Consider the following 23,651-nt stretch of genomic DNA (forward strand, 5'->3'; position numbering starts at 1 on the left):
AAAAACGTATTGAACATGTTACACTTACGTACGTGTTATAATGAACAAGAAGTTATTTTGCAAACATTTGGGCTATTGGTCACATAAAACAACAAAGGGGTCAAAAATGTTTGTGTCACATTTATTAAATACATGATTACCTATTGGTATTAATGAATTAACAGGATCCACATAAAGCAATAAATACAATATCAAATAAATCTGTCAGATAAAATATGAACTCCAGTCGTGAACTGGAGTCAAATCGAAATCTATTGGCTTTATTAGCACTACTCTCTTGTGCTCAATTGAATTGTGCTGGACTGAAGGAATGCAAAAAGTCAAGCAGTGGAGTCAGAATTAGAATTGCAGGCAGGCATACATACAGTGCATTTCTTCCTTCCAAAAAGAGCACCGTAACATTTCCACGTTATGTGACCAATGAACGGTTTTCTCATGCGATACGTTTTTAAAACTCCAATGCACAAAAGTGTTGACAAAGCCAATTTTGACAGAATAGAGCGAAGGCGCGATACTATTCCTCTTCCATCGACTCTTGCAATTATGATCAGCAACAGCATCATTGTACACTCACAATGCTACTCGTGGTGTGTTTGCAAATTGGAAAGAAGAAGAAAAAAAAAGCATTCCTGTTTGCCTTGACATGTGTACTACTACGGTACTGTGGCTACTTCAATGTAGCGTCTGCTCCAAACTCAGCACTTCAACTATTCAACAGGCCCAGCACAGCAATGAACAAAGAATGCTTTGTTCCGTTTGGGTAATGACACTACGATGTAAACATTGCCGTGTTGCTTGAAACGAAACACAGAGTGAAAAAGAAATTGCGAGCATACGGCTGCATTTTTGCCCGACAATGAAACTGCATGCGTACATGACTTCATCTTTTCTTTGAGCGAAAAACAAATGGGCAACTTTGCTGCTGTCACCAATAAGAAAATATTTTTGAAAAAGTAGTAGGCTATAATATAGGATATCTATTCACTCCATTATGAGATTATGATGCTAAAGAGATGTGTTGGTATCAAACGTGTGAAATAAAATGTGAATAAAAACCAATGTTAATCATCATGTATACACCTTACAATACAGCACCCATCAGTCAGCTTGCAGCAGCTTTTTGTCTTCTGGTGTTCCTCGAGCAAAAGTAACTCTTTGACGCCTTCCAAATGTTTCTTCTGTTGAGCTACTCCCGTGCTACGAAACCAGTTGTTTTTGTACAAATGGGACACATTAGCAACGTACACTGTCAGAGCTGCTATAGCAGATATGGCTTTTTTCTTGACGCGGTTACCATATTGGACATCTGCACTCTGAGGTCAGAAAAGCAATTCTACCACAGTGTAAAAGGCAAAGTGATTAGAAGCATGTGTCATACCCTGCAGCTGGGATCAAAAACAACACGTGCAGATATCAAGCAATGTGAAGTGGCATGCTAGTGCATAGCGAGATGGATGGATGGATGGATGGATGGATGGATGGATGGATGGATGGATGGATGGATGGATGGATGGATGGATGGATGGATGGATGGATGGATGGGGCGCTAAATTGTGTACAGCATTCTTTAAGATTGAATGAGACATCTACCAGCAGTGGAAAATTCCAATCTTTCTTTGTGTATATGTATCAATATGATAAACATATCTGCTAGCATCCTGCCGAGTTTGACGCTTGTAGGCCGATATGCCGTTGAACCTAGTACTCATGGGAAAAAAAACAGAGCGCTTTTGGAGGCCGCTGAAAGCTACCCCGAAGGCACACTCAAGTCTGTGTGGAGAAAGGGCAGCCGGCCGGCCAGCCAGCCAGCCAGCCAGCCAGCCAGGCTGGCTGAGAACAAAAGCAAATTGACCACATTTCTTCTCCAACTTGTGGAAATGGAAAAAAAAGGCATGAGCTGATAGCTCACAGTCGCATATACTACGTATTCATATGGAGTCTTCCTTCACCTGTGCGCTAGGCCGTGTGAGCGAGCGAGCGAGCGAGCGAGTCTAAAAAGTTGCACTACGCCAGGGAGTAGATGGCATTGACAGGCGAGGTGGCTTCTGAGCTTTCGTTGCCTTCAGTCTCGTCCTTGTCCTTCTTTACCGTGTACTGGCCGATGAAAGAGCCGTCCTCGTTGAACTGCCCGTCGCCGCCTTCTCCGTAGTCCACCAGGCTGTCATCGCTCTCCTTCACGTTGCCCTCCAGTGATGTTTGGCTACCTTGAAGAGGCTTGTTGTCCTCGTCGCTGCTGCAAGTCAAAGAGAAGCAGGCGATTATTTTTCTCTTTCCATGGTCTTTTAACGCTTCACTTTCAAGGAAGCAGCCAGGCCGGGCCAGGCCGGGCCAGGCCGGGCCGGGCCGGGCCGGGCCAAGCCGGGCCAGGCCAAGCCGGGCCAGGGAAATCTCATATACAGCTCATTAATATAAACACGGTCGGTTCTGAATCGTTTTTCGACATGCACGCTTGTGCAAGTATTACCTTAAAAATAGTCTTGTTAGTTTTAAAGACTAAATACAGCTACAGCTCGATTTTACGCGGAATTGCGCTAACCCCAAAAGAGAATCTTGAGAGAAAGTCTTGGTTTTTGAGAAAAGCATGTTTTAGGCAGCCGAAGGGCTCCTTTGTCACGTTAATTTACGTCAGGCATGTTGTTGGGCAGCTAAGGGGTCCGTTTGCCCACGTCACCGTAAATGCTCCCCCCTACTTCCAGGTCTGTTGACATTCATATTAAAAGAGATTTTACGACGCAAAAAAATTGGGGTCCGTGACCAAACTGTGTTAGAAAGTCGCGTAGAATGGAAGCGCGTAAAATGGAGCTTCAGCTGTACACTGATAATGAATGAATCACAAATGTGAAAAAAGTAGCCACAAAACAAAAATTACGCGCACGCACACTCACACATTGTATTCAGGATGAAAAATTGTGTGATCTAGAGATTTTCATATTTACCCTTTATGAATATAGTATATACTGTCATCCACTGACTTTGGCCAGGAGGCAAGATGCAATGTGGTCGCTAGTCAGTCAAAATCCCATTCACACTGACAGGGATTTCCATGATTCAATTCATATGCCATGCATAATTTTGGAATGTAAGGGGGAACCGGAGGACAACCCATGCAAGCACGGGAAGAACATGCAAATTCCACACAGGAAGGTCTGGGGCAAACCCAGAAACTTTGACTGGATGGAGACGTGCTGACAACATGCTCTCTCTCTCTCTCAGCTCAGTGGCCTAGTGGTAGAGTGTCCGCCCTGAGACTGGAAGGCTGTGGGTTGAAACCCCGGCCGGCCGGGTCATACCAAAGACTATAAAAATGGGACCCATTGCCTCCCTGCTTGGCACTCAGCATTAAGGGTTGGAATTGGGGGGTTAGATCACCAAATGATTCCCGAGCGCGGCACCGCTGCTGCTCACTGCTCCCCTCTCCCCCAGGGGATGGATCAAAATCACACGGGGATGGGTTCAATGCAGAGGACAAATTTCACCACACAGATGTGTGTGTGACGATCATTGGGACTTTAACCTCTCTCTCTCTCTTTCTTTGTGGGGGAGGGACTTCCAAATAAAATATTGACATCTGGCTCTCCCTCTGATCTTGTCAGTTTGCATGTTATACTTTTAAATAGCAACCAATAGCAGAAAATATTCCTTGACAGGAAACACAATTACGCAAATACAGACCACTGAGTTCAATACAAGCGACTAGGGATTATACACTACACTAGGGATTATACACTACACTACACTACACATGCTGATGCAACTAAAAGAGCAAAGGTGAGAAATATCACAAAGTCGATCGAAATATAACATACGTGGTGACGTATTACAATATACATGGACTTCTCCAAAATCTATAGCGTGAGAGTCAAGAGTTGAGTTTGCGGCAATGAAAGCTTCTCTTGTCTTGCCTGCTCAAAAGTGCAATAACAAGTAAGGACGGCGGGCGGCACTGAACAGAAAGCAAATGATGCTTTCTTGAGTCTGTCAAATGTTAGTCACCCCAAATCCTGGACATGCAGAGTGCCAGGAAAGATGCCTTGGCAAAACCAAAGTACCTGTTCTTGTTTTGGTTCCTGTCAGGCATTGATGAGTCATTTCAGCATATGTGAGAGACAAGTTGTGATGCGAGGGCAAGAAAGGAGTAAACAGTTAACGTGAATGGAGGAAAGAGCAAACACATGGGGGATGGACGGATGGATGATGGATGAAGAGGCTTCACGCATGAGTCTGACCACAGAATTGGCGTCAAAAAGATTTCCCACAGCAATGCTGCCCATTGGAACGAATGAGGAACCTCGATTTAGTCACCTGCCTCTACAGACTTCCATAGCATTAGCTTCCCAGCAAAAGTGAGATGGATTACTTCAAAAGCAAAAAGGCAGTAAAAGTAGTCATTTAAATAACTTTTGGAGATTTGATGCATTATGAAACAAATATGACTAGATCAAGTTTTATAAATTGGTTTATGCTACATTGTGTTTATTATTTCAGTCGGTAGTCTAAATAATGTAAAAAAAAAAAAAAAAAAGGCAAGGCAATGTAAGTATAGTTAGCATGCAACGTAAAAGACATTTTAGACAAATTGTGGGCATTAGTCATTGTTCTTTTAGAAGAATGATGCCTCAGCAATCAGTGGAACCTGAAAGGAGCAAAAGACAACATGATACATTTCATACATACATTTGGTCCCATTCAAATAGCTTCAAATCTACACTTTTTAAGTCTCCAGTTTGGGGGGAACTAGGTCACAAAAAGTTTCAGAACCACCGCTGAACAAAAGTTCATGAACTCGTTCATATTTTGGGAAGTGAACGCAACACATTTTTGAAATTGTGAACGCGCTCATTTGAAGGCACTTTGTTTTGGTTGAAGCGTTCCAGGTTTTTCTCTTCTTCGACTTCAAAACAAAAGCCATGTATATTGCATCGTGTTGTATTGCATTGTACATGTTTGTTTTATGAGGGAAAGTCCATGAGTGAATGTGAGCAGATTTGCTACCACTTACTGGTATTCAAAGGATCCGTCCGGGTCTTTGTGATCAACAGAGTCCAAAGGAAGATCTTTTTTATCTCGAACTGAAAAAAGCACAAACGTGTGTTAGACGACAAAAATATTTAGCTACATGCTTTTTTTGACCATTTCAAAGCTTCTTATTTGGTTTGATGAATAAACTTGTGCGTGAAGGTCATTTTATTCAAACCTCAAATAATCCAATATTACTTTGCCAGCTGTTGAAACGTACAGATACATTTAGTATTGCTGCCATTATTTGGTCCTGGTTCAGTAAATAAAGTCCTTTCAAGGGTCATGTTTTTTTTTTGTTTTTATTGCTTTTCTAGTATCTCAATCAGCTCAAGAAGTATGTTAGTTGAAAAGCAGCGGCAGCAGCGGCAGCAGCACCTACCTAGACCACTTGGCAAACCAGTCATGCACGCGCCATCTAGACATTATAGAAACTGCAAAACATTACAGTTACCTATAAAGACTTCCAATTGATTTCAAACGATAAATGTTCATCAAATGTTTTCATGGTTAATTGTGACACTCCAACCATGGTTAATTGTACAGTAGCTGTGAAGTGTATTCATGTGTTAATCAATAATTGAATCAAACAATTTTTGCACTTTTGAAAGGGAATCCAAAACATACTTTGATGATACTGATTCAAAAAATGTCATGATATTTAGAAGCTATATTTCAACTTTTGCAATTGAATTTGAACATACTGTATCTCTGAATAGTAACAACAGCTTGTCAAAATCCAATTTTTGTATTCAAAGATGCAAGTATGGCAGAATGATCAAATCTTATTCTGTCAACTGCAGCTAAATTGATTTGGATCAGCCCATTTGCTATTATACTCAGCAGGGTTGATACAACTTTTGTTAATTTCTGAAGTGGGAATAAGCAAGTCATCCCAAAACATGCAGGCAGGCAGGCAGGCAGGCAGGCAGGCAGGCAGGCAGGCAGGCAGGCAGGCAGGCAGGCAGGCAGGCAGGCAGGCAGGCAGGCAGGCAGGCAGGCAGGCAGGCAGGCAGGCAGGCAGGCAAGCAAGGGAGATGCTTGTGCAGCGTTTGTTTAGCCATTAGCAGTTGGCTGGTTTATTGTTCAAAGGCAACCGAGTGAATTAGGAACTGGCATTCTTGTGTGAAGAGATTTGTGTCACAAATACACAAAAACATTTATCAAGTCTTTTTCAGATCCACAAATACATTTTTCAAATATATTTGTGGATCCGAAAAAAAACAACAACGTGAAAATCACAAACGGATGTGTGGGTCTGAAAAAAGGTGTCAAAATGGAGGATGTATTTGTGTGAATCATTTTGACACAAATCCCTCCCCTGTAGATTTTTGGCCTACTCAGTTAAGTCTGACCTGGATATTTGCCTCCACGACTCCGTTTGATGAAGCAGACGATGAGAAGGATCAGTATGATGAGGGCGATGGCGCACATCAAGCCGATGAACCAGCCTTGCGTTGCGATGTCCACCTGGTCAATATAGGCTGCCGCCCGCCGCACGCACATGCACCAAGGGAGAAAAAGCAAGACACTATAAGCTTTTCTTTCCAGCTTAAAGTACAGCGCAATCGATTCAATTTAGGCTCGCCGTCACATTATTATCATTATTATTATCAACACCATCATCATTATCAGGCACGCAGAAAGATCTCAGTGGCCCTCTGAAGACAAGCTCTTGTGTACGAGCAATAATAGCATAAGCCTACAGTAATATCTCGTGAAGTAAACACCTCATTTGTGGGACCTACAATACGGAGCAAATCCAATAGGGAGAAAAATGTCACCCTATTGACAGAATAGTGTTTCAAATCACTCACTTTATTTGATGCAACAAATTCGCAATTGAATAACAGAACAGGAAACAAGGAAACCACCTTCCGTGAGTGAAATGTAACAGTCAAATAAAGGGCATTGACTGTGTCTGTGCTTAAGTTGACATGTTCCAACTACAATGCTGTGAAAAAGTATTGGCCCTTTTCTCAAATGGCTTTTTTTGGGCATCATTTTTACCACTTTACTGTTTAAGATCATCGGACAAATATACCAAGTACATATCAAATGACGTTTTTAGTTGGTGATTTTATTTGTTAAGGGGAAAAAAAACATTTCAAGCTGCCTGGCCCAGCATGAAAAAGTACTTGCACCGATTGTTGAATTACAAATTAGCTGTGGACCATTACATTTGCGGGGGTAGCCGAGTTCCTTTTTACTGATCAAACCCACGACCGATTACCTCCACACCAATAAATCAATCACTTGCACAGAACTTGCCGAAGGAAATGAAGCCAGCCCAAAAAAGATGAAACAAAATGTCACAATCCAAGGACATTTAAGAAGAAATGAAAAATAAAGTAGGTGACATGTAGACAAAGAGCTACAAAGCCATTTTTTAAAACATTAAGACTTCAGTGAACCACAGAGAGAGCCATAAATAGAGGGGGGAAAAATGAAATAAATGTGACGCTTCCCAGGAGTAGCAAGCTAGCTATCTAGATAGATAGATAGATAGATAGATAGATAGATAGATAGATAGATAGATAGATAGATAGATAGATAGATAGATAGATAGATAGATAGATAGATAGATAGATAGATAGATAGATAGATAGATAGATAGATAGATAGATAGATAGATAGATAGATAGATAGATAGATAGATAGATAGATAGATAGATAGATAGATAGATAGATAGATAGATAGATAGATAGATAGATAGATAGATAGATAGATAGATACTTTCTGATTCATTTTTGTTGCAAAGCGTGTGTCGCTTCATTTTGTGTAAACGTAAAAACAGCATCTCGTTAAAAACCCAATAATAATCATACCATCAATTAAACAGGGTGGTGATACTGTTCATGGCCTGGGACTGCTTTGCTAATTCAGGACCTGGACCACTTCCTGTATTCCATGGAACCATAAATTGTGTTTTTGACCAGAAAATCCTGCTCAACGGAGAATATTTCCTTCTTTTTTTTTTTTTATCTCAGGCTTATGCGTAACAGCACGTCACGAGCAAGCCAACTTCTGACTGGCTTAAGAACATCAAAATGAAGGTTTTGGAGTGGCATAGTCAAAGCCACGTACGCATCCAATTGAAAAGGCAGTTCATGCTCCAAAAGCCTCCAGAATTGAAATGATTCTGAAACGAAGCTTTCCACAGAGACTCATTGGTAGCTATTGTTCCCCCAACCAGTTACAATGTTCAGGGGGCAAATAGCTTTTCACACAGGCATCTTTGATTCTTCTTCTTGATCACAATAAAAGGGTATGACCTCTTAGGTCAAGGGCCTGCCAATCAATCAATCCGATCCGATCAAACCCTCACCTTGCTTGGTCTCAAAGGTGACAGATTTGCTGGTGACGTTGCTGAGTTCATGGGAGTAAACTCTCAGATGGTACTTGGCACCCGCCATCAAATCCGCCACTGTAATGGGGGGCTGTTGACTCACTGGTACAGTTTTCATTGTCTTGTCCCCTTGGAGACACAAGAAAGGGCCAATCATACTCTAGGGGGGGGGGGTCGTTGCATTTAACACTTACTACCAGGCTTTGAAAATCACCAAGCATCATCAACACTGATTTATTTATGACAGTACTACTTGAGGGATGTGCATCATCATCATCATCATTCAGGAAGATTCCCCTCTGGAATAGCGTACATGCAAACCTCAGATGACTTGTTGCTGAAACTTCTAGTCAATGAGCCAGGAAGTGTGTGTCAGCAGGTGTTCAACCAAGCCTAACCAATAAACATCCAAATCCATTTATCCAAACCTCTTCTCATTGTTTCCAACAACAAAAAACAAGAAAGCAAAGCAAAGCAACGCAAAGCAAAGCAAAGCAAAGCAAAGCAAAGCATTGTTTGCAAGCCCTCAATCCGGGAAAGAAATGTAGTAGAACTTGCTCAATACTTGAGAAGAGAGTGAAAGGGAGCACAAGATGGCCATGTCATGCTTCATGCTTTCAACCATTTCAAGGGTGAAGTAAAACAATGCAGTAGATCAAAGAATCGGTCCTTTCAATAGCAATCCATCATGAAAGCAAAATGACACAAAGGAAAACATGCCACCATCCATGAATTCTTATTGTCAGGAGCAAGAAATGTACTATTAGAGGAATATTCTTTCATTTGCTCACTCATCATTCATTCTTTAGCTTCAGTTCCTTATTATGTCACGTGTACATTATACACGGTAAGTATAATGGGTGCATTTTTTCACACGGCTGTCCACTGTGAAAATCATCACAGAAATAAGTGTGACGGCTGGAGGTGAGGGAGAAATTTTGGTGTTGCCGCACCCTTTGTTCATTTCCATGCCAGTGCGCTACAATTATTGGAGGCGCAAAAATGCTCAAGTGATATACAATGTCTCCAAAACAAACTCAAGATACAGAATTTAGCAAGCCGACCCGCCCACCCGCTCCGCTCAGTCACACATCAAGATGAAGAGAATGGCCAAAAAGGTCAGACAAAAAGGGCCACTCCCTACTTTTAGCTCGCACCAAGACGCGTGGTGAATGATGGCTGGGCTGGGCTGGTATGGGCTGGGCTGGGCTAAGCTGGGGGGCAAGTCCATTAGATCAGTTGGCCACCCCCCACAACCACTCTTCCTTGTGCTCCTCCTCCTCACAATCTAACAGCATTAAGAATTCAAGCTGTGGCCGACGGACATGAAAAATACATGTGCTCGCTCGCTCACTCTTCTTCCATGCTCCATGGAAGATTGTCCAATTGGTACAAAGCAACGACAAGCTTTTGTATAGTGCCTCCTTTCATGTTTGATCTTACAGCCGTGTGTATGTACATGCAAGGCTATCCAATAGCAACAATCTTCCTGACAAAGAGCAAAACGTGCAAATGTGGGATTTCCAAAAAAAGCAAATGAGGGAAGGAAAAATGGGCCATCTCACTGCACAACATGATGAAAGCCAAAGATGGAGAGTCTAAAATAGAAAGGCATGCAGAGGCCGCCATCTCTTTTTTTTTTCCTCAAACATCAGGAAGATGACGTCTCATCTTTGAAGTATGAGCAACAACAAACAAGTGGGGCTAAATGATGCTGAGTTTTGGCAACCGTCTGACTCTTATCAAGCTGCGCGTAGTCAGTTCAAGCTTTGAAGTGGATCAAGTGGGCTTCTGGATCTGGATTCTTACTGTCCAGTGTGAACTCTAGCACAAACTCGCTGCTGCCGGCCGGGAAGTTGTGTCTCCAGCTGACGTTAGCGTAGTTACTGTTATGCTCCACCGTCACATTCCAGATCTCTCGCCCGTGGGCCACTGCGTAATGGGTGTCTGAGGTAAAGGGTCAAAGGTCAGTGGCGGCACACATCCAAAAGCTCCCTTTGGCTGGCTGTGTGTGTGTGTGTGTGTGTGTGTGTGTGTGTGTGTGTGCTATTCAGTCCTATGCACGGTGGCACCGCGACACACTTTTCTATAACAGGACCACTCCAATCTAGGAGTAAATCCTGATTTCATGGATTGAAAATTCACCCTAATGTCATCAAATTGCAGAGGATTTTTCAACCCATCAAACCAATTGCAATGTTTACTCCTGAGTTTGGAGTAGGGAAAAAGATCAATTACACATTGGGGAGGTTTCCATTCATTATTTTCAATTCACTTCACACACAGCATTGACAGTGGAACCTTTCAAGTCAAAGCCCTTTTGGGAAAACATCTTCAAACAAATCCAAAGTAGTCCATCTACCCACAATGTTCAACTTGAGAGGTTCCACTGTTTGTGAAGGCCAAGTAGAAGAAAGAAAGAAAGAAAAAAAAAAAAAAATCAAATGTACCCAACACATTCTTATCAATATTCTTGTTGATGACCAGCACAGACGGTAGTGTGGTAGGGTCGGCCTCAATGCTGGTAGTAGCAGTAGTACTAGTAGTGGTAGGAGTAGTAGCCTCTATCGTTGTAGACATTGGAAGAGTAGAAGGTGAGGTACTAATTGTTGTAGGAGTGGGAGGAGGAGTAAGAGTGAAAGCTGAAGCCAAAGAGGCATCCGTAAGCTCAACTACAAGGGAAGGAGGAGCAGGGAAAGAGCACAGTTAAAGACACACAACATAACATGCAACATTTCACTTTTACAAATAAAGCAAAACAAAAATACTTTCGGGAAAGGGCGCTTAATTTAGTACGGACAATCAGGTACCACTACCACCTAGTGGACAAACACAGATATTACATGATGCTGCATATTTGAAGCCGAAACATTCAAGCCCATGACCACTTGTTCACAAGCATTGTGCATTTACAACCGTACAAATGTTCATTTTGAGATGCCAATTATTGTTGGCTGTTGTGAACATAGATTGACACATAAATGTCCCCATAAATAAACCAATATCTGATGATGATATTGAGCAAGTGGCCATATATATATCTATATATATATATAGATATATATATATATCTATATATATATATATATATATATAGATATATATATACAAACACAAATATTTGAACAGGCGCGTGTAGACTTTTGAAATCGAATTCGGGTCAAGCAAGTGTCCGCAATTCTTGCGCTCAAAGCGTTCATCACGTTCACTCATACTGTACCTTGACGTTAAGCTCATCTCCAGCCACCAAAGCTTTCTGACTGATGCTCCCAAAGCAAAGTTGTCTTTTACGTGCATGCTTGCATCATCATCATCATCATCATCATATTTTCCAAGCATGCTCAAAAGCAATGAAGACGTTGTCGTGTTTGGGAGCAGATGCAAAGCAGTCAGTTCGCTTAAATGTTCCACGGATGACGTGAATTGACGTGATGGAGAAGGATGGAAGAACCAAAAAGATCAAGCCAGTGAGAGACAGTCGCGTCCACCGCTGAGATTCCAATACGTATTTGACCATTCTTTCCATTCCGAGCACACTCGCATTAGCGACATGCCTGTTATGAGCTGCGTTTAGTAACCAACCGTGTCAAAAGAGATGTGGCCGTAGCAATACTGCAAGCTTGTGCGCTAAGAGTGTACCATCAGGGATCACTTGCAAACTAGTCACAAACAAATCCAGTATACGGAATACCAATAGCAGCAATGAAGCCTCAAAGTTGTGTACAAATATGAATGGGCTTTTCAATCCCTGATGGCAAAGAACACCAGCAAAGAGAAAGGAAGGGCAAATCAGAAGGCAGAGCCAGAGAGACATTCGAGATAAGAAAAAAAAAAAACCATCAACAGCAGCACAGTCCAAGTCTCATGTTAATTCTTGCAATGTCATAACTAGTGACTTATTTGATAAATAATGTCAAATAGAAGTCATCAAGATCAATCCACGACTTGACTACAGCTCTGTACACAAAGGTCTTTACTTGTATTTTTTTTTTCTTAATTTGCAAGCATCGGACACGCACCTCCAAAGGTTTGCTGTTAATTTCTTCTGCTGGGAAATCTGATCTTGCCAATTGCATATATATCGTATTTCACTTCATTTATGGACACATGATATTTGCATGAAAAGTGATGCGACAGCAAATGATGTTAAATACATGTCGGTGTTTTTTTTTTTGTTTGTTTTTTTTAACTTCAAGCCCTGAACGTGTTGTGAAAGAAAGAAAGAAAAAAAAAAGATAGTGGACTGCACTGCTGCTATGTGCTGAGATGAACAGCTCGAAAGTGAGACAGGGAGGGAGGGAGGATGGTGCTGGCTGGGTGGGAACAGGCAGACGTGTTCTTCATTCACTATTACCTAGACCTGTAGCATCAGTAAAGTTTTCTGTCAACACAAAGAAGGGACAATGAAGAGGGGACGGACGTTTGAAAGAGAAAAAAGAAGAAATATTTGCTCCCACTATAAAATCAGTCCCATTTGTTGGAATTACAAGCGGTGCGCTTCTTAAAAGAACACATTTTCCTACATCCTATTAGGCAGTATGTACGTATGCATGTACAATAAAAATGCAAATATCAATGACATCTGATTCCTTGAAAGAAAAAAAACAACAACAAAAAAACCGCTTCAGGACAACTCGTATCATGCCGTTAACGTAGATTAGAAGTGCACTTTGTAATAATCAATCTGTGCATATTATCTTTTTGTTACAGATCCGAGACGGCCGAGCTGACGGAACATTCCGTCACGGCGACTGAATGTCCGTCCGCCTTCCATACTCTGCCCCTCTCCATAGGGCCTTAAAAGCTCGAATTGAGTTTTTTTTTCCCCTAACCCTCATCTATCTCCCTTACCTTTTTCACGTTCTCTTTTCTCCCCATCTAAGAAAGTCGCTGAGCAGGGAGCCAGCTGCCAGGCATTGCTATTTTTTCCTGTTTCTTGGACAGGTTGTCAAGCCAGCTTTTTTTTTTTTTTTTACATACTGGGCCAATAAAGACGATTCTGATTGTGATATGCGTCAAGGTCAGATGAGACTTTGGGGGCGTCATTGTACAGCAGAGCGCTCCCTCCATCATAGCCAAAATGGTTAGTTCTATGCAGGTATGAAGGCACTTTTTGCCACATACCGTGGAGAAAGGGGAGCAAGAGAAGGTCTGGTCCAAAGAAAAGAAAGAGACTATTTCTTCCTGCTTTCCACCAGTGCTTTTGACTGAATCATGTCATTTCTTCAAGAGCAGCTGTTAGCAGACTAACCTTCGTTGCCAAAGAAGGGGGATTCTTCAGCAAAGACCTCGCCCGCTCCCACCTGGGTGAGCGCCGACAGGTAGAAATTGTAGCGGCTGGAGCGATCGGGAAGACGGAGCGTGAACTCCGTCACGTTTGGAAGGAAAGTCTCAACGCGAGGTCGACCCTCTCTCGATCCGTTGGCTAAGAAAACAAATTGTAGAAATCCATTGGAAAAAATAACAAGCAAGTGAAAATCGATGTGCTCTGTGCTCCAGTACAATTAGAAATCAAAACAACTCAGGAAGGTGGCCTGGCTGGCGGAAAAACAGATGGCATAGTATTTTGGAGGCAACATTTTTGGAGACTGCAAAATGAGCACAGCTGTCGGCAGGTGTCTATGGCTCATCAGGGCTTCTGGAAAGCCATTTCTCAATTGGCCAATGTTTTGCTCTTAGCAATGTTTGGCCGTGGAGCCCAATGTATCTAGCTCATGACTGGGCAAATAGCCACAAGGTGGTTTGTGGCGCCACAAGGTGGTTTGTGGCGCCACAAGGTGGTTTGTGGCGCCACAAGGTGGTTTGTGGCGCCAAAAGGTGGTTTGTGGCGCCACAAGGTGGTTTGTGGCGCCACAAGGTGGTTTGTGGCGCCACAAGGTGGTTTGTGGCGCCAAAAGGTGGTTTGTGGCGCCACAAGGCGGTTTGTGGCGCCACAAGGCGGTTTGTGGCGCCACAAGGCTTTGTTCACCTGGGTCACCTTGTTGTCCATTTTGCCCGTTTAATTCATATTCCACTATCAAACCATTTTCATTGATTACTATTATTATGACTTTTCTTCCACCAACATTTTGTATGCATCATGAAAATGACACATGATTTTAAAGGTGCGATGAATACAAAGTGTACATTGACAAGAAAGAAAGAAAAAAGGAAGAGGAAAGTGTTCAACCTGTTTGGTATTTGAGCTGGTATCCAATGAGGAGACCATTTGGCTCCAGAGGTTTGTCCCACTCCAGATGAATGGAATCCAAGCCTCTTCGCTTGATCCTGAAAAAACTGGGAGCGTCGGGCACTGCGCATAAACAAAAATGAGAATGTTCCAAGACAGCAGTTATCATCACAAAGATGCCGCAGCTACGGAACAGTAAAAAGACAGACAGACAGACATTCTCTTAGGATGATATCGTGTCCATTTCAATTGGTTACCTCCTTCCTTTGTGCTGAATTCAACCGTGTTGCTGGGCGGACCTTGGTAACCATTGTTGGCCACAACCATAAACATCTTGTAGCGCGAAAAGGGCACCAGGTCGCTGAGGATGCCCGACGGCTCGGCCACGGTGGTGTAGAAACCTTTGGTCTTGTTCTCCTTGCTAAACACCAAAGCGGGCACGTGACTGGCCTCACGCCAATAGTGCAGCTAGAAGATGGAACACAGAAAGTTGCCACAGAAAGAAGGAAAGAAGGAAAGAAGAAAGAAAGAAGAAGAGCAGGATAAGAGGAAAAGAAGGAAAGAAGGAGAAAAAAAAAGAAAGAAAAAAAGAAGGAAAGAAAGAAGAAAGAAAAAAAAGAAGGAAAGGAACTAAGGGGAAAAGGAAGAAAAAAAAGAAAAGAAAGAAAAAGAAAGAAAGAAAGAAAGAAAGAAAGAAAGAAAGAAAGAAAGAAAGAAAGAAAGAAAGAAAGAAATGATCCACGCAAGTGTCTGCGCTCAGTCTCACTCTATACTCCTTGAATTCTCCTCGGACCGACTCCTGCTTGACGGGCTTCCAGTGGACATTTGCTTTGGTGCTGTCTACCTTAGAAAGGCGCAGCTCGGTCGGAGCGCCGGTGGGTCCTGAAAACAGCAAGTCAATTAGAAAAGAAAAAAAAAAACACCAGGTCTACGGAAAGCCAACCACGTCAACTATCTTACGGTCTTCTCCCGAGTGTCCAATGACCACATTGGACTCTGGTCCTGCTCCAAGATCATTCCTGGCCTGGATTTTCATTTCATAGGCTACATAGGTTTGTGTGTTGTGGACAACATGTTTGGTCCCCGTTGTGGTCACATTGCTCCACTCGGCATCGGAATCTTTGCGTCTCCACCACACGGCGTAGTGCAAATTAGGGCCGTTCTTCTCCAGATCAAGCAGGGGCTGAACAAAATGACAGGAATGTAAGCTACGTATGTATCTATTCCTCCATCACAATGCCCACCACTTACCTCCCAGGTGATCTCCATGTTGTCTTTCTGTGAGCCCCAGCCTCGGAGGCCTCTGGGTATAACATCAGGAGCTTGATGTAAAATCAAAGGATCATGGCGTCAAACAATGACACGTACGTAATAGGTGAAGGAAGTCATCAGGATGCTGCTACTCACCAGCGCTACTGGTTTGGTATTGGGGTGAGGGTCTGCTGGCCGCACTCCGGCCCACCTGGTTGATGGCAATAACTCGGAACTGGTAGTTGACAAAGGGAGCCAGCTGCAGAATGACCGAGTTGAGGTCCCCGGGGTAGGTGGCCAGGTCCTGCCATCTTCCTGGCTCCCAGCGGTCTTCCACAAACTGGACCAAAAACTCTACCGTGCGTGTGCAAACATTTCCTGCCTTTTAAAACGTCCTATTTTTTATTTATTTATTTATTTTTTTAATTTGTGTGTGCGTTTGTAGCATAGTGACCTGTGACGGGACTTCTGTGGTCATTTCCAGGGATCCAGGTGAGGCGAACACTCCGGGCTGCCGGATCTGACAGCTCCAGATCCATAGGAGGGTCGGGGAGGTCTGCAAGGAAACAAGATCTTAAAGCACATTACACAGGTATGCTATATTTACGCTATATATACGCTGATTTGAACAAAGTTGGTGCGCATTGTAACAAGAAGCAAAATAGCTGTCAAACTACTTCACCAATTAACAACTATTGTATCGTGTGAGGGAACTGAGTTGAACATGGGCATGCTTAGTAAAAGAAAAAAGTATGGAACACCAGAAGTTGAAAAAAAGTTCATTTGAAGTATTTGTAATCATTAAAGAGGCAGATGCGCAATGAGCTAAAAGAAACACAAGACCTAAATTGTATGTTACCTGGAGGCAAGGCACTAGAAAGTGAGGGGTTGAGGGAGGCTTCTTCTGTAAGGTCAAGGACCGGGAAATGGGTGGAGTGGTTAGAGTTTGCAAAGGAGTCCCACCGCTCATCGAGAACGCAAGTGCACAGTAAATGTTAAAAGCGTTAGACACATTTGACACTTTTGAATTGATTTGAAATGATTGCCAGGAATGGGATTTCAGTATTGGACCCAAACAGGCACCCATTTAAGCAACACACGAGTGCGTGTGTGTTTTCATAGTATATCTCCTGCAAATATATCCAGCATGGGACTAGGAAGCAACAACCATCAATGCAAATGTGTCAAATGTTTAAAAGCAGGATTTCAATTGGACTAGAATACAACAATATTTCTCGATTAATCCGCTACGTTAGGTGCAGTGAAAAGAAACATGCAATGTAATTAGTGTGTAACATTAGTAGCATCATGCATGATATGCATGCAACATACAAGTCCCTGCGTGCGTGCGTGCGTGCGTGCGTGTCGCTCTGTCTTCTAGCTATTCTGCACGTGGCGCTTTTACTGGAGTGTGAAACGGAAGCTAAATGCCGTCCGCTGTCCAGCAGGCGCGTGTACCTAACACGGTGAGACGAGCCGAGGCCGAGTCCCGGTCAATCTCGGTTTCAACAGTACACGTGTAAGTTCCTTCGTCCCCCTCGTTGACGTTCGGGACGGTCAGCGATTCCTCGTCTTTCCTCAGCCTGGTAGACGAGCGATAACACACAACAGAGCATATCGGATGCTACAATAGTACCATGAAACATTTTCAGGAAATGGTCCAAAAAAATCAAAAGTAGAATGGAAGGCTAGATGGAAAATGAAGACCTAAATACAATATTTTCCCAACCTGTGGCCAATTGCTGCTTGATAGTACAAGAGATGCATCCAATACCATACGACTGACTATGCTTTGAATAATGAGTAACGTGTCATCCATGACATTTTCTCTCTTGCTCGCTTACCTCCATCCCAGATGGATGGGCTTGTCATCCTTGGTCCAAGTCACAGTGGCAGCCAGGCTGGGATCAAATTTGACTTTGCAGTCAAAACGAGCCGTGGACCCCCTGATGGCCGACTGGTGTTCAGGGGCCCCGACGATACGGCTGGGCTCTAAGGAACAGTCAGTCATTTGATTTGATGCCTCAAAAAGGCACAAGCTACTATGCCTTTTGCACATCTTGTGTCTGACCTTTGACCTCCAGGCGGACCTGGTTTTCAGCCATGCCCAGAATGCTGCTGGCCACGCAAGTGTAGGTGCCCTCGTCCTGCGCTCTGGCACGTTGGATCTCCAGGCTGCCGTTGACATAAGCGCGGTAATGTCCGCCGTCTAGGCCGCTGCCTTGTCCGTTCTTAAACCTGCCATGAACGTTCCTGGAAGTGAACACGCCATTCGGTTCAGAATGCCACTTTTTCCGCACGCTTACCAGCGTAAATCTGGAATAGGGGAACCGAAAAAGGGGCAGTCCAGAAAGGTGCGGTTGTTCTCGATGACTTTGATCAGTTGATTTTTTGGCCCAAGTATCCTTGGACGCATATCTAGAGAGAGAAATGATTCCCGAAGTTCAGAATCCAATTGCACGTTCAAAAGAAAAAGCATTTGTCTGGAGAAAATGAACTGTTGGTCCATCTTTCCCCACCCACTGTAATTCTTTCTTTCTTTTAGCTTTCTTTCTTTTAGCTTTCTTTCTTTTAGCTTTCTTTCTTTCTCTCTCAACATCATCGTTTGCGCAAAGACTCCCGAGACGAACTAAGAGCATCAGCTCACCTTCATGACGACGCACGCGACGTTTTTGACGGTGACAAGCGCTCAAACAATGAAAGTGGGCAAACAAAGGCCTCCACTTTTCAAATGGCAATCTCACCGATGACACTGACAAAGGCATTTGCCAGAAGATAACCGTGCTGGTTGGAGGCGTTGCATTGGTAGACCGCGCTGCTTCCCATCTGCACCGAGCGGAAGATGATGGTGTCGCCCATGAGTTGGCGACTCGGGTCAGGCAAAGAGCCTGACGACGGGTCAAAGAGAAAGCCATTGTTATCAAAGGTCGTATGTATCGGCTTACAATTAGTCAATTGGATGGCAATATTTTCAATTAGCCAGAGAGTACTTACTGTTTATGGGAATGCCGTTAACCAGCCATCGGATGCTGGGTTTGGGGTTGCCGTTGGCCCGACACACCAGGCGGCCATTGGCTTCTGGAGCTAGCACCAAGTTGGTCGGTTTGTCCAGCCAGTAAGGAGCCGCTGTGGAACCCAAAGGCACGTCAGCGGTTCCTATTGCAGATGCAAACAGCTGGCCGCTCTCACCTTTCACTTGAACAAAAATGGAGTGGCGGATGCTCCCTAAATGATTGGTGGCCATGCAGACGTATTCCCCCGTGTCCTCCTCAGACACGGCCACAATCTTCATGGTCTTGTTGTAATTCTCAAACTTGACTTTCTGTGCCGGCAGATCGCCGCCCTTCTTAAACCATTTGATAGCCGGCGTGGGGCTGCGGGGTCAACACGTGTGCGCACGCGTCAACGCACGGGAAGAACATGTCTTGTATGTATGTATTGTGCGTGCGTGCGTGCGTGCAAGCTCACAGTCCAGCAGCAATACACTCCAGCAGCAGTTGCTGGTCTCTCAGCACCATTTTGGAGCTCTCGCTCCCCGACGGTGTGAGGAAGGTTGGCGTGGACTCAGCAACTTTACGGCCTACAAATGAAGAAAAAGGAGGCAATGAAACGCATGCAAAGCGTAAACCGCTTCAAAGACACACGCTGAGCTTATTGGAAGTGCCGACTCAATGGAAGGTTATGATTCCGATAACTTGTTCATAACGGCTGCATTCCAATTCTGCAAGGCATTGTCACTTTCTCCATCCAGTGTGTTGAGGTCAGTGCGGCCAGTAAATGGCTCCAACACAGGAAGACATTAAGCCGAGCTGAAACGACAAGGCCGTCCGTCTTCCTTAACGTTTGCCAAGGGAACAGAGGTGGCAGGCAAAGATTGCCACTAAAAGCCTGAAAAGGACAGCCAATCAAACCTGTCCTATGTTTCTTTTTTTTTTTTTTTTAGTGTGGCATCACAATGAAGAACATCATTCATTGGATGTGCTTCTTCAACTTCTAGAGCTGGCAACTTTGCCCCGCCAAGCCTTGCAAAATGAAAGGGAACCGTGATCGGCTTTCCCGTTGACGTCAGGCAGGCCTTTTGCAGAAGCTGCAGACATTAAGAAACGAGTCACGTGGAAGTAGGGAGGGAGAGAGACAAAGATCCAAGTCGCTGTCAGGTTTCCCAAGCAAATTGGAAAGTGGCTGCTGCTGCTGCTGCTGCTGCTTCTGCTGCTGCTGCTGCTGCTGTCTTTTTACACCGGCAACAGTATTTCAATGGGAGCAGTTTTCATATACGTATATATCGAGTATATCTGAAGATCACAAGGAAATCATGACTTTTTTTTTTTGAATGCCACCACGGAAGATAGCCTGACAAAGAAGAAAATGATTATGCAGACGACGTAATTGAACATTTACACACAATGTGGCATAATACTTACTACACACTGCCCTGGCTGCTCACGACACTCTTACTACTAATATAGAATTGATGTCCTCCATAAAAACACACAAAAAAGGAAAATAATCTTTGACAGAATTTCGGATGCGTTGAATCCATAGGTTGTTTTTTAAAGAAAAAAAATGAGCCCACCTCAAAGGCAATATGCGAATCATTGAAAATTGCATTTTGAAAATGGCTACAGGATTTAGTCGGATCAAAGCGTTAGCATTTAGCTGCATCGATGAACATCTCAAATGGATTAGTCTGTATTAGAAAGACAAAAGAAAGGATTCCTTCGATGCCATATTTGACAGGATTGAAACAATGTTAGAATGTTAAATTGACACTGATGTCAGTAGGTGAATTAAACATGACTACGGATTGACGCTACAACTGGACAGGAGACTCCACTGTCCAGACTTTGTGACTCACCACCATATGGGTCACTGTCATTGTAAGAGGTGTCATTATAAGGATCATCTGAAAACACACCAACAAGCATGCGCACATATAGTACGTATAAACCAAGCACAATACGTATATGTTTATTTTGCTCTTAGCATAAATGTCATCATGTCATCACCTGGAGATGGGAACATCATCCAGAAGAGCGGTTACCGCTTGCATTCGTTATGTTATTAAATGACTAGGATTATATCGCTGGCCTTTGATATTTCTTCCAGCAATCCATAGCAGTGGTCAGTGTGGGTGTTCACCCATTCAGTTTCACAAATGTGTTCTTTTTACAAATGGCTCGCCCTCTTCCGTGACGGCCGGCGGTCTCTTTTACGGCACGGCTTGAACCATTCATGCGTGTTGTTCCGTTCATGCACTCACTGGTAAGAACTTTGAGAGTGAAGGGGTTCTTCTGCTGGATGGTGTGCGTAAAGAGGAAGCGAGCGTTGCAGCTGTAGTCGTTCTGAGCATCTTGGGCCACCACGTTGGAAAAGTACATGTCTCCGTTCAAACCCATGGACACTCGCTTATCTTGTCGGATCGGAATCATCACTGGAACATGGAAAAGGGCAAAGACACATTCATCTTGCTGCTGTGGTGACACGTGTGCGGAAGGTGCGTATTGTCATGTCGAAATGCTGCTCACTACTGCTCATCCAGAAAGTGAACGGAGGCGGGAGGCCCGGAGGGGGGTTGCAGGGGAGGACCAGCGACGAGCCCTCGCTCACCACCACTGGCTCCAGCACCTCCTTAGGCCACAGAGGTGCCTCTAAAAAAAAAATCACCAGGGTGTGCGTTCAAATGCAAAACAAACAACAACAAAAAAACTGTCAGCATTTTGTGCAAAATTTCAATGGTGATATTTTAGATGTTTTTCATCTCCTCGTGTGCGCTGCAGATGTACGCATTAATGTACTGATGAAATCAAATGAAAACATTTCCCGATGCAACGAATGTGTGTTGCTATACTTACTCGAGACCCTAAGTAGAATTTTGTTGGACATTGCCACTCCGTGATCATTGGTGGCAAAACACTGGTATTCGCCTTCATAGTCTTCCGGCCGTCCTCCGTTCCGAAATCCGATTTCCAGGGTTCCCGAACGTTTGCGCATTGTCACACGCAGATCTTTTACAGTGTTGAAAAACTTGCCATTCCTTCTCCATGAGAACCTGAGGCACCAAATCAAAGAATTCACATTGCGACTTGGCTGCATTGAATTTGTGCCTAGTGCTGGCCTTAATTGCAATCAGACACATTGCCAAACAGGGCAGGATGGATGGATGGATGGATGGATGGATGGATGGATGGATGGATGGATGGATGGACGGACGGACGGACGGACGGACGGACGGACGGACGGACGGACGGACGGACGGACGGACGGACGGACGGACGGACGGACGGATGAATGTGCAAGTGTGTGCACAGCCAAATGACTCCAAGTAAACAATGTGCCATTGTCCAGTCCCACTGGTGATGTAAGAGACATTGCGTTTGTGTGTGTGTGTGTGTGCATTCCTTACGTTGGCACCGGGTTGCCCTTGGCTTCGCACTCGATGATGATGTTATCTCTGGGGTCAACAATGTAATCCTTTACTGACTGCTTGGTAATAGTAGGGGGCTGTTTCACTGACCAAAGACAGGAAGCAGAAGCATGGTTGGTTACATTTCTATACACACACACGCACGCACGCACATGCACATGCACATGCATATCTGCTCCAAAAAATGTGGATGAAAACAAGTCCCGAGATGGCCCTTCATTTACCGTCTCATTACTGTTCTTATTGTTTTTCTGGTTCGGTCGGTATCCTAATTAGCAGCAAACTAAAGAAAATAGCAAATGATGTCTAAAATGGCTTGTAGAGCCACAGCCAATCATGTCCAGGCCAGCCAACCGTGTTCACTCCACTATACATATTTAATGGCTTAGTAAAGACGACCCCCTCTCACTAAACAGAGCCGACGCGTCCTTAGCCATTTGCTTCCAGCTCACCGAGCCCTTCGGGGCTTTCAATTGCTACACACACATGCAAAATGATCAAGAGTGAGAAATGCTTTTCCCTTTTTTAAGCAGAAGCTAAACTCATCCACAAAGAATGCAATTTGTATTGTGTGCCTTGGCAAGCATCTGAATGCTTTCACCACATGGTTCGTTGTGCTACAAACAAGCATACATGCAAATTAAAACGGGATGCAAATTGTCATGTTGAATGACCGCCATCATTTCAAAGCATGGCTGTCACAAATACTTCCACAGTTGTTGCCAGGGAGGGCTCGCTCGGAGATAACAAGCGCACAAAACCAGTGGGAAAGACTGACAATCGACACATTCCACACAAAAGACTTACGGTCCGCCAGGATCTTTGCTGTTAGTCCAACGTAAAGCAACAGGGAGACAGACACAAAGTGTGGGCACATTGTAAAAATGATGTTACTTACGTAATATATTAAACACACACACACACACACACATTGAAGTATTCTACAATATTGACATTCTACAACTTGAAGGTCTTGTTAAATGGTGTAAGATGGGGACGGAGCACTTACCTGTTTGTTGTTTTCATACGATGAGCCAAGAGAAAGAAAACACAAAGCAGGTGAGACGTTCTTCACAACAACGGATATAACGCACACTTTCTTGAACGCTTCTTTCTTCAATAGCTTTCCCCTAATGATTTATTAAAGCCGCACTTACGATCGTTTGGTACTTCGATTGTCGCGGATTGGCGCCACAGCAGCAACGACATGAAAGCCAGGGCCCAATGGCTGCCCCGCCTCATCATTTCGGCCCGCTTCACCGCTCCTGACGACTTCTGGCACGCTGCTGCAGTTGCTGCTGCTGCAGTTGCTGCTGCTGCAGTTGCTGCTGCTGCAGTTGCTGCTGCTGCAGTTGCTGCTGCTGCAGTTGCTGCTGCTGCAGTTGCTGCTGCTGCAGTTGCTGCTGCTGCAGTTGCTGCTGCTGCTGCTGCTGCTGCTGCT

General features: G+C 44.0%; 1 protein-coding gene across 20 annotated transcripts; it reads right to left on the reverse strand.

The window, feature by feature from the left end:
* Positions 1–106: 106 nt before the first annotated feature.
* Positions 107–23,554, reverse strand: nfasca (neurofascin homolog (chicken) a). Of its 20 annotated transcripts, none has more exons than XM_037250858.1 (32): positions 23,368–23,554; positions 23,018–23,035; positions 22,190–22,295; positions 21,639–21,835; positions 21,312–21,434; positions 21,047–21,217; positions 20,642–20,689; positions 19,255–19,366; positions 18,976–19,160; positions 18,781–18,912; positions 18,531–18,674; positions 18,093–18,204; positions 17,858–18,024; positions 17,631–17,778; positions 17,245–17,369; positions 16,646–16,690; positions 16,241–16,342; positions 15,943–16,140; positions 15,787–15,857; positions 15,496–15,718; positions 15,302–15,417; positions 14,793–15,003; positions 14,536–14,658; positions 13,618–13,791; positions 12,721–12,747; positions 10,817–11,038; positions 10,176–10,313; positions 8,346–8,495; positions 6,372–6,500; positions 5,000–5,069; positions 4,050–4,067; positions 107–2,233 (listed from the first exon to the last, which is right to left on the reverse strand). In XM_037250858.1, the coding sequence occupies exons 1-32, from the start codon at positions 23,453–23,455 to the stop codon at positions 2,005–2,007; spliced, it is 4,122 nt and encodes a 1,373-aa protein (XP_037106753.1). In that variant the 5' UTR covers positions 23,456–23,554; the 3' UTR covers positions 107–2,004. The 20 variants fall into 20 exon arrangements, 18 of the variants coding, with proteins under 18 accessions (XP_037106753.1, XP_037106755.1, XP_037106757.1 ...); XR_005097910.1 differs by lacking the exon at positions 4,050–4,067 and adding an exon at positions 5,399–5,450 and having other exon boundaries at positions 2,160–2,233; XR_005097908.1 differs by lacking the exons at positions 107–2,233; positions 4,050–4,067 and adding exons at positions 4,413–4,633; positions 5,399–5,450.
* Positions 23,555–23,651: the final 97 nt, after the last annotated feature.

Source organism: Syngnathus acus, chromosome 5, assembly GCF_901709675.1.
Source record: "Syngnathus acus chromosome 5, fSynAcu1.2, whole genome shotgun sequence".
In the NCBI taxonomy this organism is placed as follows: domain Eukaryota; kingdom Metazoa; phylum Chordata; class Actinopteri; order Syngnathiformes; family Syngnathidae; genus Syngnathus; species Syngnathus acus.